The sequence below is a fragment of the Taudactylus pleione genome, unplaced genomic scaffold (genome assembly GCF_031769625.1).
Source record: "Taudactylus pleione unplaced genomic scaffold, aTauple2 ptg000560l, whole genome shotgun sequence".
NCBI classification, from domain to species: Eukaryota; Metazoa; Chordata; class Amphibia; order Anura; family Myobatrachidae; genus Taudactylus; species Taudactylus pleione.
This window is the reverse complement of record NW_028284962.1, coordinates 2,072,691-2,086,012: the sequence shown is the minus strand read 5'-3', so window position 1 is coordinate 2,086,012 and position 13,322 is coordinate 2,072,691. Positions and strand designations below refer to the sequence as shown.

Here is a 13,322-nt window from a genome sequence, read left to right as displayed (position 1 = left end):
GGGGCCTTCCGGAAGTGGACCTAATGGCCTCCCGACACAATTACAAGCTAACAGTGTGCGGATCGCAGACGCTCTACTAGATGTTCTGTCGGTCAGGTGGACCTTTCAGTTTGCGTATCTCTGTCCTCCGGTGTCCCTTCTTCCTCGCGTACTCAGTTCAAGCAGGAAGGAGGCAGGCTCCTGCTGGTGGCTCCAGCGTGGCCACGGAGGCACTGGTACTCAGACCTTCAGAGTCTGTCGATAGACACTCCGTGGTTGTTACCTCAACGTCTGGACCTGTTGTCACAGGGTCCCTGCCGGATCTGGGTCGCTTGGCTTTGACGGCATGGCTCTTGAGGCATCCCTCTTAAGGTCAAAGGGCTTCTCTGGTGCGGTGGTTTAACACCTTAATGAGTGCACGGAAGCCAGCCTCTGCCAGGATTTACCACAGTGTGGCACTCCTACTTTCAGTGGTGCACCCCTAAAGGGTATGATCCTCAGACGTTTAGGATTTCCAGGATACTGGCTTTCCTCCAGACAGGCCTGGACCTAGGACTCCGCCTGGCTTCACTGAAGGTACAGGTCTCGGCCCTGTCTGTGTTTCAGGGACGGATTGCGACTCTGCAGGATGTGCGCACTTTTTTACAAGGTGTGCTGCAGATTTGACCACCCTTTGTGCCTTCGGTGGAGCCTTGGGATTTGGCGGTTGTCCTTCGGGTCTTGCAGAGCCCGCCTTTTGAACCACTGGAATCAGTGGATTTGAAATGGCTTACGTTTAAGACAGTCTTCCCTCTGGCCTTTGCTTTGGCTAGACGAGTGTCAGATTTGGGGGCCCTTTCGTGTCGCTCTCCAGATTTGGTGTTCCACCAGGACAGGGCAGTACTTCGTACTCGCCCTGGTTTCCTTCCTAAGGTGGTGACAAGTTTCCACATTAATGCGGAAATTGTGTTCCGGTTTTTCTTGGTCCGGGTCTTTCAGCAGGTGAGGCCTCTTTGGATGTTATGCGAGCCCTCAGAATTTGTGGACCGTTCTATCATACAGAAAATCAGACTCTCTCTCTGTCCTTTTTGGGTTCCATAAAAAGTGTTGGCCTGCCACGAAACAGACTTTGGCTTTGTCTGACTATTTCGGAGGCCTACTCTAGGGAGGTCCTTCCAGCTCCACCTTCTGTATCTGCTCATTCTACGAGGTCTGTGGGCCCTTCCTGGGCAGCTCGGCGTGGTGCCTCGGCTGTACAGCTTTGTAAGGCGGCCACCTGGTCTTCAGTCCAGACCTTTTGTGAGGTATTATTCATTTGATACCTTCGCCTTTCAGAATGCTTCCTTTGGGCGGTGGGTCCTCCTTTCTGTACAGGAGCGTACCCACCCTTAAGGGGAACTGCTTTGGGACATCCCCAAGGTCACCTGTGGACCCTAAGGAACCTGAAGTAGAAAAGAGGAGATATGGTAAGAATTTACCTTTTTGTTATCTCCCTTTCTATGAGGTCCTTAGGGTCCACAGGGCACCCGCCCTTACGCCCTCTACGGTAGCTATGGTGTTGTCTGGTCTAGTGTCTGTCTCCTTCCTAGCGAGAATGTGTTCCTTGTATGTTCCAGACTTCCTTCTCTCTCACAGTACTCGCCTCTGGCTTGCTACTAAACTGAGTAATGCCCTGGCTGGGAGGCGGGGTATAGTGGGGGGCCAATGCATCCTGGGGGAAAGAAGTTAACTGCATGGTCCCTGATGCCTACGTCATCCACCTATACCCCAAGGTCACCCGTGGACTCTAAGGACCTCGTAGAAAGGGAGATAACAAAGGTAAGTTCTTACCATATCTCTTTTTTGAATCATAACTGCATAACCTAAACACTAGAGGGAATCCAGGACAGACAATGTATAAGTGTAGCACCAGACTTATGGCTGTCTCCTTATTGTGGAGTAATACTATCTTTGCATACAAATTTTAAGTAGACTTATAAATTGCCTGTCTAAACGGAGTTTGAGTTTTTTGCAGTTCAAAATTTGACTACTTTATTTTATTTTAGAGTTCCAAGAGTCAGGACCGAAAATCTGAAAGTAAAGAGAAAAAAGAGATACTGTCTTTTGATAAAATTAAAGAGCAAAGAGAGCGTGAGCGACAAAGGCAGAGAGAGCGAGAAATAAGAGAAATGGAGAGACAAAGGTATGGTATGGTTTTTTTATTTAAAATAAATTTTTTTTTTAATGAAAGTATGTAGGTTAAGGGTTTTTTTCCCTTAGAGTATGAATGTATAGTGTTCACTCTAGCTCCGGCGGCAGGCAGGGCACCGGAGCTAGAGAGGGCAATCTTGTGCGTGTGCCCGAAAAGGGGGCGTGGTCATAAAAAGGTGGCGTGTCTATAAGACACATCCCCTTTTCGTCATACTTGGGGGCGTGCCAGGCGCTTACGGACATGCCGGGCTGCCCCCAAGCGCTGCAGAAAGGGAGAATAGATGCCGGGCGCATGCGCCGGGATCTATTCTCTGGCGGTGACCGGGTCACCGCATGTTTCTCCACCTGCGGGACACTGCGTCCCGCAGGTGAGAACGGCACCCGCAGGCTGTGAGGGCAGGGCGCTTTTTGCCCTCCTCCTGGAGGGCAGGGCGCTTTTTGCCCTCCTCCTGGAGGGCAGGGCGCTTTTTGCCCTCCTCCTGGAGGGCAGGGCGCTTTTTGCCCTCCTCCTGGAGGGCAGGGCGCTTTTTGCCCTCCTCCTGGAGGGCAGGGTGCTTTTTGCCCTCCAGAAGGAGGGCAGGGCGCCGCGCCCCGCTAAAACAGCCTAGCGGGAACGCTAAATGTATGTTTTTATATTTCATATAGAACACACGCTTAGTGAATGACAAATTGACACTCATTTTGAAGATTTATATTTGTACTACAGGGAGCGAGATCGAAGAGTGCGCGAAAGAGTCCTAATGGTCCGTGAAAAAGAAGAGCGAGAGAGGCTACGAAGAGAACGTATTAGACTTGAATTTGAAAGGGAGCGGCTTGAGAGGGAACGGATGGAGCGTGAGAGACTGGAAAGAGAGCGAATGCGCATAGAGGAAGAAAGACGGAGAGAGCAGGAGCGTATCCAGAGAGTACGCGATGAGCTGCGCCGCCAGCAAGATCACTTACGATATGAATTGGATCGCCGCCCAGGAGTGCGAAGGCCATATGATGCGGATGGAAGGTAACATTCATTTTATAGTGCATGGAAAACCAGTTGCTTAAATGTTTCCTTATTGTGTATTAAAAATGGCTTAATGTTTGCAGTATTCCTTTCTGGCTTGTGACTGCGTTTTTCTTTCTTCCTGTGGGGAACACTGGTATAAGAGTAGGGTAGAAGAACTTGGCACTTTAAAACTGAACTGTTTTGAATATAGGCTCCTCCCCTTCTATACCCTGGAACCCTTAAGTTCCAGAGGAGCATGACACTTGTCAGGCATGAATTTTATTTTGACTTTTTACTTGCTGGGGCAATCTAGGAACTGTTCCACACTACCAGGTTTTTTGTCCTTCACCTGCTGCAGACTTATGGGTACAAGACATACGCGGCAAGGTGGCTAGACGCTTTACAGGAGATGCATTAGTAAGGTAGGCAACGGTTTTGTCGGCTGTCATGCTCCCCTTTCTGTCACTTACCCCCTTTCACTGGGGAGGAGGCATGCTGATAGCCAGTACTGTTAAGGATTGCATTGAGGTGGCATAGTACCACAGTGATCCGTTGGGTTAAGTGGGCCCATAGTGGGAAGAGTTTACCCCTGTCAAACACTGATGTCCTCGGCAAGCTTTCTTGACTAATGCATTTTTAAAATTTCCCCCTTTCTGTGAACTTCCTTTTATACCCCTTTTACACTGACATGAAAATCCTGGGTTTTTGCGCATGAACCTGGGGTTTTCGTCTCTGGAAACTGCTCAACCTGGGTCTATTGACTCGGGGTTCCAACATGGGTAACTTGCAGGGTTGGACACGGGTCATTCCTGTGTAAACTGCGACCCGGGTCACGAACATCCGGGTCTTGCTGCATGCTACCTGATTGCTGATTGGCCGGCTTCAGTGGCGTTTGGAGATTGCATCTTCAATAGTCTTCTGCAACGCCAGAAGACCCAGTTCACTGCAGACCCAGCAGTAAGATAGGGGTCTAAGCCGAGATGGAACGGTGTTCCAAATCCCGGGTCAGACCCGGGACTTTGGTGTAAAAGGGATATCTGAGAGATGGTGTGCTTGTTCTGTGATGCTGCATAAACGCTTTAACCACTTGCCTGGCACAGAGTTATCAGATATGACCACTCCAGGCTGGGCTATCCCTGACATGGTTGTATCTGATAGAAGTGCCCACTAGGCGGCTGTGGGAAACTAAACTTCCTGCAGCCGCCTGTGTGGCCCGATCACTTCTGGCCACAGTGATTGGGTGCCAGGCGGCACCCCCATCCAGCGCGGCTGCAGGCTTCATTGTATCCTGATCACTGTGGCCAGCAGTGATTGGGCAGCCTCCGTGACACCTCCCTTACTGCTGTTCACCTCAGGCTGCCTACCAGCGCCGCAGTATTCACTCCCGATGCATGTCCCAGCTGCTGTGCTCCTTGTCCACCCCCTCCGCCCGGTGCGGCGGCTGCGTTCTCGGGCCGGCCCGCCATCCAAACCCTCCTCCCGGCGCGGCTACAGAGCTACTTTGTCCTTGCCCTGCAGCCCAAGCCGCCACCTCCCACCGACTGCTAGTTTTTGCCCGGAGCGGCTCCTCCCGGCGTGGCTTCTCCCAAGGCTTGTGTGTGAGTACTGCAGCCAGCGGCATCCATAGCCCCTCCATCCTATTGACGCTCCGCCTCTGTCACGATCACTGCTGTTCACCGTGATTGGGCAGTATAGTTTGCAGTATGTATGTATATTCACACCCACAACTTCGAAATTTTGCCAATGCAGGTTGGCCACAGGTTGGGACCACCATCGCGACCACCGATGGTGGTTGGCTTGCGAGGCCAGGAAACTGTTGCCACTTCTGGAAAACGGGGCGGAAACGCTGGTCACCACACAAAACCACCACTAAAATGTCTGTCAATCATGCAGAGGCACAGAAGGGGGGGCTGCGTGCAACTACGCAGAACTCATTCTGCACACTCGCAGGATGGGTCCTGCTCACGCACAGATTTCCGCTAAAATCAGCTCAGTTCCGGTGCGAAAAATTAGGGATTGCCTCCGACCATCAATGGTTTGCAAACAGTCGATAGTCTGACAGGTGGTTTTGTCATTGCCGATGGTCAGCGTTGCTGCACCATCGATGGCAGCCCCAACTGATGTTAAGGAACATCAGTGGCTGCAGCCTCAAACAATCGATTGTTGAACCCATCGGCTATCAATAGCAATTTTTATGGTATACACTAGTGTTGACCATTGTCAGCTGTGCTAGTTTTATGGTATACTGCTTTTCCAAAAAAATTTGTTTTTTTTTGTTTTTATATAAAATCACATTGGATAATTATTTTTAAAAGATGTTCTTGACCTAATTCAATCATAAAAAAACTAACATGCAGAGCGGTTTTTGGGAAAAAAATGGAAGTGGTTAACATTTTATTTTTTAATGCATTTCCTAGATGGAATTTTACTTTAGTTTGGCATCTTTTATTGTATCTGTTTAACTTTCTCTTGCTCTTTTGAACTATAGAAGAGATGATCCTTATTGGCCAGAGTCAAAAAGAATGGCATTGGATGATCGATATCGTGATTTTGGAAGACAGGACAGATTTCAAGATTTTGAGAATAGGGATCGTGGTCGGTACATGGATAATAACTTCAGGCAAGTCAATATGAAATTAAGTATTTCTTCTTCAGGGTCCATAGGCTCTACAGTGAGACCTTAGGGTGTAGGTTGGATCTGGATCCCGGGCACCACGCACTTAAAGCTTTGCTCCCAGGATGCAACGGTCCGTCATCCGTATGTACTGGCCCCCGAGCCAGAGGCACCTCAGTTGTAGTTGGTGCCCGGCCGGAGTCGGGTCACTTATCGCAGGGGGGCTGTTTAGCAGCCCCAAAGCTGATTTTATTTTATTATTTTGCTGGAAGAAATAACTATTGAACGCGCAGCAGACTTTCCATAGGATGTCTACGCAGCTGCTCAGTCACCCCGATATTTATATTACTGATATTTATATCATAAGGCAGGACAGATTTCAAGATTTTGAGAATGGGGGTCTTGGTCGGTACATGGATAATAACTTTAGGCAAGTCAATAATATGAAATTAAGTATTTCTACTTCAGGGTCCATAGGGGGTCCACAGGGTTGACCTTGGGGTTATAGCTGGAACAGGATCCATGGGCACCACACAGTTAAGCTTTTAGCTCCCAGGATGCACTTGGGTCCTCCTCTATACCCCGCCCCCGAGCCACAGGCACCTCAGTGTAAGCTGGTGCCCGGCCGGAGTCGGTCACCGCGCAGGGGGGCTGCAGGAGCAGCCCCCAGAAGCTTTTTATTTTAAGTTAAATTTTATTTATTTTTAATCTTTTTACTACAGACGGCAGCGAAGGGCTGTCTGTACAGACGCCCACGCTGCCGCTCTGATCCCCGACTGGCGCCGCGACGCCAGTACTGATCTGGGGATCGCGGCGGGAGGACAGAGTCCGTACTAGCCGGACTCTGTCTACCTCCCAGGACTGCTGCCGGAGTCGCCGGGGATTCAGGTAAGCCGCGCGTCGCTGGCTAGCGGCGGCGCGCGGAATGCCTTAAATGCAGTCCTTTAGCCTCCGGTCCTGGGGACAGACCGGAGGCTGCTGGCAGTGGCGGCGGCCCCCCCCCCATAACCCGTGGGACCACTAGACCACCAGGGATAACTGGCAAGCGGGAAGCCAGCATCCCTGGGGTTATGGCCAGCCAGGGGAGGAAGCCTTCCCTGTCAGCGGCTCCTCCCCTCAGCTCAGCGCGCCTTTCAGCTCGGAGTCTGGCGTCGCTGAGCTGCAGTTACTCGGCCACTCCTCCTCTGAGGTCTCCAGCGGCCATTTTCCCACAGTGGCAGCGCAGATCTCAGGGAGCACGCGGACCGGTCCCCCTGTGTACCTCTCCCCTGATTAAGGACAGCGTACACAGCACTATAGCCCTCCCAGACACTGAATCTGGGCAGGTTGATTGTAGTGTAAAGGTGCAGTGAGTATATCTTCCTGCATGGTATGTGACTATTGCTAGTGCTGCCGTCTGTGCTTATTTTCCGCTTACTGTCAGCTTATACCTATCCCTTTACTTCTCCTACAAGCCCTGCAGGTGTGTGGGGGAGGGGCGTTTCTACTGACCTCACTTATATAGATCACGTATTTGTGAGGTCCGTCACATACAGTAGTGTGCTACTCAGTGCCATATTGTGGGCTGTTGTTCAGCACACCGGTGAGTGCGTTTTACTTCTACCCTGGTGCCAGATATATAATATATTCTGTCATGTCAGACGAGGAGGTTGAGCGCTCAGTGGCTCCGGTGTTGGCCACCTGCGGACGCTGTTCTGCAGGAGTAGATAGGGAGGATTTGTCACAGGATGGCCTGTGTAGTCGATGCCAGGTGGCTCCTGGCCCATCCAGACATTCTCTGGCACAGGAACCACCGTGGGCGATGTTTTCTCAAGTGCTGGTGTCTATTGCGGACCGTCTGTCGGTCCCGACTGCTCTCCCTACTAGGGCGGTGCCCCAGCCGACCATCCCCCATTCCCCGGGTGTCCCGCAGTTATTGCGGAGTCCTCCTGGGTCTCAATCAGTTGGTCCCTATGCGGGGTTGCCTATGTATATACAGGCTTCCCCTGTGCCGCAGCAGCCTGTGGTACCTTTTCAGGCCCCTATGGTGACGCCTCCACCATGGGTGGATGTGCTCTCCAACTCCGTGCAAAATTTGGCGGCCGCTTCCTCGGCTTTTCAGTCAATGTTGCAGACTGACATGCCTTCTAGGATTTCTAAACGCCCACTCATGACACGGGCTGCTCAGGTATCGGACTCAGAGGGTTCCTCAGATGATGGGGAGGTCCCTGATGACACTGACTCGGACGCCTCGGTCCAGGAAATGGATACCAAGTCGTCCATTAATGTGCGAGCACTAGTTAGGGCGGTGCGAGCTATTCTTCTTATAGAGGATGAGGCACCGGTTCCTAGGTCGAAGTTTCCTAGTTTCAAAAAAACTAAGGTGGCTTCTGCGGTGTTTCCCCTGTCGGATCAGTTGACGGATCATATGGCGGTAGCTTGGCAGGCGCCCAGTAAGAGATTCCTTCCTCAGAAGCGGTTGGCTTCTAATTACCCCTTCCCTGAGGCACATTGTAAAAAATGGGAAACTCCACCGGCGGTGGATTCCCATGTCACCCGTTTAACTCGGGGCGCCACCTTACCATTACCGTCGATATCCTCGCTGAAGGATCCCACGGACAGGAAAGTTGAGACTTGCTTAAAGTCTATTTACTCCCTCTCCGGGGCGGTGGCCCGACCGTCCATGGCCATTTCCTGGGTGGCCAAGGCCATTGAGGGGTGGGCCAATGCATTGGAAGATACCTTCCCGGACGACGCTCCGGATGTCCAGCGGGCGTTGTTGGGACAAATGAGGGACGCCGCTTCTTACATTGGAGAAGCTTCTTTAGATGCTAGTCTGCTGACCTCGCGGTTATCGGCTGCAGCGGTGTCTGCCCGACGATCCTTATGGTTGCGGTCCTGGAGAGCGGACTCTGATTCAAAGAAAGGTCTGGAGGCCTTACCTTTCAATGGGGAATTACTATTTGGTCCGGACTTGGACAAAATAGTGGACACCCTGGCTAAATCCAAGTCGGCCTTCCTCCCTTCGGCGGCACTGCCTGCTAAGGTTCGGAGTTCGGCTTTTCGTTCCTTTCGGGTTCAGGGTAAGGCGAAAGGTCAGTCCTTCCCGAGACAGTCTGCGAGTAAGACGGCCTCTAAACCCAAGAAGCAAGCCTGGAGTGCTCGGCGCCCTTCTTCCAAGCAGGAAGATAAACCTGCGGCCTGATGGGACGGGCCTCCCTCTGGGGGACCTCAGAGTGGGAGGCCGACTTCTTCTATTTGCCCAGTGCTGGCACAATACCACCACGGATGCCTGGGTTCGAGAAGTGGTCTCCCAGGGGTACACCCTGTCTTTTCGGCACAGACCACCCCACCAGTTTTTCTGCACAAGTCCTTCTCAGAACAAGACCAAGGCGTTACAGGTTCAGGAGGCTATAGAGTCCTTGCTGAAAGCAGGGGTCATTGTTCCCGTTCCTCTATCACAACGAGGGACGGGGTATTATTCGTCTCTGTTTCTGGTGCAGAAACCCAATGGTTCTCATCGCTCTATCCTCAACTTGAAGTCTCTGAACAAATTCCTCAGAGTTCCCAAGTTCAGGATGGAAACGTTACGTTCCATCATTCTGGCGATGGAACCGGGGGATTACATGGTGTCCCTGGACATCCAGGACGCCTACCTCCATGTTCCGATAGCATCTTCACACCAGCAGTATCTGAGGTTCGCTATCCTTCAACACCACTATCAGTTCCAGGCGCTACCCTTTGGTCTCTCCACGGCACCGAGGGTGTTCACGAAGATTATGGCGGTCATGGCCGCACATCTTCGGAACCAGAATGTACGGCTGCTGCCGTACCTGGAAGACCTCCTGTTGCTGGCGAGCTCCCCGGAGGTACTGCTTCAACATCTCCACCTGACGATGGCTTGCCTGCAAGCGCACGGGTGGTTGATAAATTGGAAAAAGTCCTCTCTGATTCCATCACAGCGGATGGTTCATTTGGGAGCCCTGCTGGATTCGCGTCAGCAAAGGATCTTCCTGACTCCGGAGAAGGTCGCCTCACTACAGCTGCGGATACGCAGTTGCCTGAGCCGTTGCCGCCTGTCGGTCCATTCGGCTATGAGCGTTCTGGGGTCCATGGTGTCGACATTCGACATGGTGGAATTTGCCCAGTTCCATTCCCGGCCCCTGCAGGGGCTGATTCTATCAGAATGGAACGGGTTACCTCACCGGATCCGCTCTCAGGTGCTGGTGTTGTCTCCGGACGTTCGGCTATCTTTGGCTTGGTGGCTTCAGACAGCTCATCTGGTCGAGGGGCGCCCATTTTGGATCCCGGACTGGGTCCTGCTCACGACGGATGCCAGTCTCCGGGGTTGGGGGGCAGTGACCGGCTCTTTGTCGCTTCAGGGTCGTTGGTCCGCGGAAGAAGCACTTCTCCCCATCAACATCCTGGAACTGCGGGCAGTATACAAGGCCCTGCAGTCGTCCGGCCCCGCTCTTCACGGAAGGGCGGTACAGGTGCAGTCTGACAACGCCACCACGGTGGCGTATATCAATCACCAAGGCGGAACTCGCAGTCAGGCAGCGATGTCGGAGGTGTCTCGTATCCTGTCTTGGGCGGAGGGTCACATTCCAGCGATCTCGGCGGTCTTCATCCCCGGAGTCCTCAATTGGGAGGCGGACTTCCTCAGCCGTCACGACGTGCATCCCGGGGAATGGTCGCTTCACCCAGAGGTGTTTCAGCTACTCGTGGACAGGTGGGGACTGCCGGAGCTGGACTTGATGGCCTCCCGTCACAATCACAAGTTGCCCGTTTACGGGTCAAGGACAAGAGACGCAGGTGCAAGTCTGGTGGACGCGCTGTCGGTGACATGGACGTTTCACCTGGCGTATCTGTTTCCTCCGATATCCCTGCTTCCTCGGGTTCTGCGGAAATTCAAGCAGGACGGCGGCATGCTCGTGCTGGTAGCTCCGGCGTGGCCCAGACGTCCTTGGTACTCCGATCTGAGGAGCCTCTCCATCGACGCTCCGTACATTCTTCCTCAACGTCGGGACCTGTTGTCTCAGGGGCCCTGCCTTTACCCGGATCTGGGTCGGCTGTCTTTGACGGCGTGGCTCTTGAGACAGCCGTCTTGAGGTCTCGGGGCTTCTCCAGTTCGGTTATTGGTACGATGCTCAGGGCACGCAAGCCTGCTTCAGCACGGATTTATCACAGAGTGTGGCACACTTACTTTCAGTGGTGTGAGTCCAGACTTTATGATCCTCAGGTGTTCCGAGTTTCTAGGATCTTGGAATTTCTTCAGTCAGGATTGGATCTCGGCTTACGCCTTGCATCTCTGAAGGTTCATGTGTCCGCCTTGTCCGTGTGGTTTCAACGGCGGATTGCAATACTACCAGACGTTCACACCTTTTTCCAAGGTGTTCTCAGGATGTGCCTCCTGTGGCTCCTTGGGACTTGGCGGTGGTGCTACGGGTCCTGCAGGGTCCTCCGTTTGAGCCTCTTGAGGCGGTGGAGCTCAAGTGGCTGACATTTAAGACGGTTTTTCTCCTGGCAATTGCTTCGGCCAGGAGGGTGTCTGAATTGGGGGCGCTTTCCTGTCGCCCTCCTTTCCTGATTTTTCACCAGGACAGAGCGGTGCTCCGCACTCGTCCTGAGTTTTTGCCCAAAGTGGTCTCGAAGTTCCATATTAATCAGGAACTTGTTGTGCCAGCTTTTCAGTCCCCTGATCTTTCAGCTGGTGAGACTTCCTTAGATGTGGTCCGGGCGCTTAGAATTTATGTAGACCGGACGGCTTCGGTTAGGAAGTCTGATTCCTTGTTTATCCGCTTTGGTTTTCACAAGAGGGGTTGGCCTGCCAACAAACAAACGTTAGCCCGTTGGCTTCGTTCCCGTTATTTGTGAGGCTTATGCACAGGAGGGCTTACCTGTGCCAGCCTCTGTTAAGGCTCATTCCACTCGTTCTGTGGGTCCCTCTTGGGCTGCTAGACGTGGCGCTTCTGCTGTTCAGCTGTGTAAGGCGGCCACTTGGTCTTCAATTCAAATGTTTTTGAGGTTCTATGCGTTTGACACCTTTGCCTCTCAGGATGCATCCTTTGGGCGCCGGGGACTCCTTTCAGCACAGGAGCGTCCCCGCCCTTAGTTGTACTGCTTTGGGACATCCCCAAGGTCAACCCTGTGGACCCCTTATGGACCCTGAAGTAGAAAACAAGAGATATGGTAAGAACTTACCTTTGTTATCTCTGTTTCTACGAAGTCCATAGGGTCCACAGGGCGCCCGCCCTGACGCACCTGGCTTCAAATGGGCTGTGTGGCTGGTCACCGGTTTTCCGTCTCCTATTGCTGTGAGTATGGTTTCTTGTGTGTTCCAGTCTTCCTTCTCTCTGTTCCATATTCTCCTCCGGCCTAGGCTGCTTACCAACTGAGGTGCCTGTGGCTCGGGGGCGGGGTATAGAGGAGGACCCAAGTGCATCCTGGGAGCTAAAAGCTTAACTGTGTGGTGCCCATGGATCCTGTTCCAGCTATAACCCCAAGGTCAACCCTGTGGACCCTATGGACTTCGTAGAAACAGAGATAACAAAGGTAAGTTCTTACCATATCTCTTGTTTTTTAAAGCATTAGTTTGAGTTAAAATGCACCAGAGGAAAAGAGATCATTTAAGATTATACATTGTAACGTTCAAATTTTTTCTTCTAGAAGGGATGAATCAAGGTCTGGCTTGGGAGGCAGAGATGTGGTGAGTAAGATTATTAAATCCTGTATGAATAGTTATGGTTCCATACAGTGCCTTGCAAAAGTATTCACCTCCGTTTGCATTTTTCATGTTTTTTTGCCTCACAACCTGGTATTGAAATGCATACCTTCAAACAATTCATTTTATTCACAGAACATGACTACAACTGAAGTTGTGTGTTTTTTTACATTTTTTGTATATTGATTCAAACATTTAGGACAACATAATAGAAAACTTAGCGTGCATAACTATTCACCCCCCTAAAGTCAGTACTATGTCGAGCCACCTTTTGCGGCAATTACAGCTGCAAGTCACTTTGGATAAGTCTCTGAGCTTGCCACATCTTGCCCTTGGGATTTTTGCTCATTCCTCGAGGCAAAACTGCTCCAGCTCCTTCATGTTGGATGGTTTCCGCTTGTGAACAGCAATCTTCAAGTCTGACCCCAGATTCTCAATTGGATTGAGATCTGGGCTTTGACTAGGCCATTCCAAAACATTTAAATGTTTCCCTTTAAACCACTCGAGTGTTGCTATAGCAGTATGCTTCGGGTCATTGTCCTGCTGGAAGGCGAACCTCCGTCCCAGTCTCAAATCACAGGCAGACTGTAACAGGTTTTGTTCAAGAATATCCCTGTATTTAGCACCATCCATCTTTCCCTCGACTCAAATCAGTTTTCCAGTCCCTGCTGCTGAAAAACATCCCCACAGCATGATGCTGCCACCACCATATTTCACTGTGGGGATGATGTTCTTGGGGTGATGGGATGTGTTGGGTTTGCGCCAGACATAGCGTTTTCCTTGGTGGCCGAAAAGTAAAATTTCTACTTCAGGGTCCATAGGGGGTCCACAGGGTTGACCTTGGGGTATAGCTGGATCTAGATCCACGGGCACCACGC

The 13,322-nt window shown here is 51.7% G+C and overlaps 1 protein-coding gene across 2 annotated transcripts in view; it reads left to right on the top strand.

Annotated features, from left to right (window-relative positions):
* The window catches only part of LOC148481817 (scaffold attachment factor B2-like), a 94,583-nt gene that overhangs the window by 44,596 nt on the left and 36,665 nt on the right, over positions 1 to 13,322 (top strand). The window contains exons 12-15 of one of the 2 annotated variants that reach the window (XM_088452956.1): positions 2,004 to 2,140; positions 2,855 to 3,145; positions 5,616 to 5,747; positions 12,393 to 12,429. In XM_088452956.1, coding sequence (XP_088309082.1) covers positions 2,004 to 2,140; positions 2,855 to 3,145; positions 5,616 to 5,747; positions 12,393 to 12,429 — 597 coding nt within the window. Of the gene's footprint in view, positions 1 to 2,003; positions 2,141 to 2,854; positions 3,146 to 5,615; positions 5,748 to 12,389; positions 12,430 to 13,322 lie in introns of both variants that reach the window. The other variant, XM_088452955.1, reaches the window with a different exon arrangement.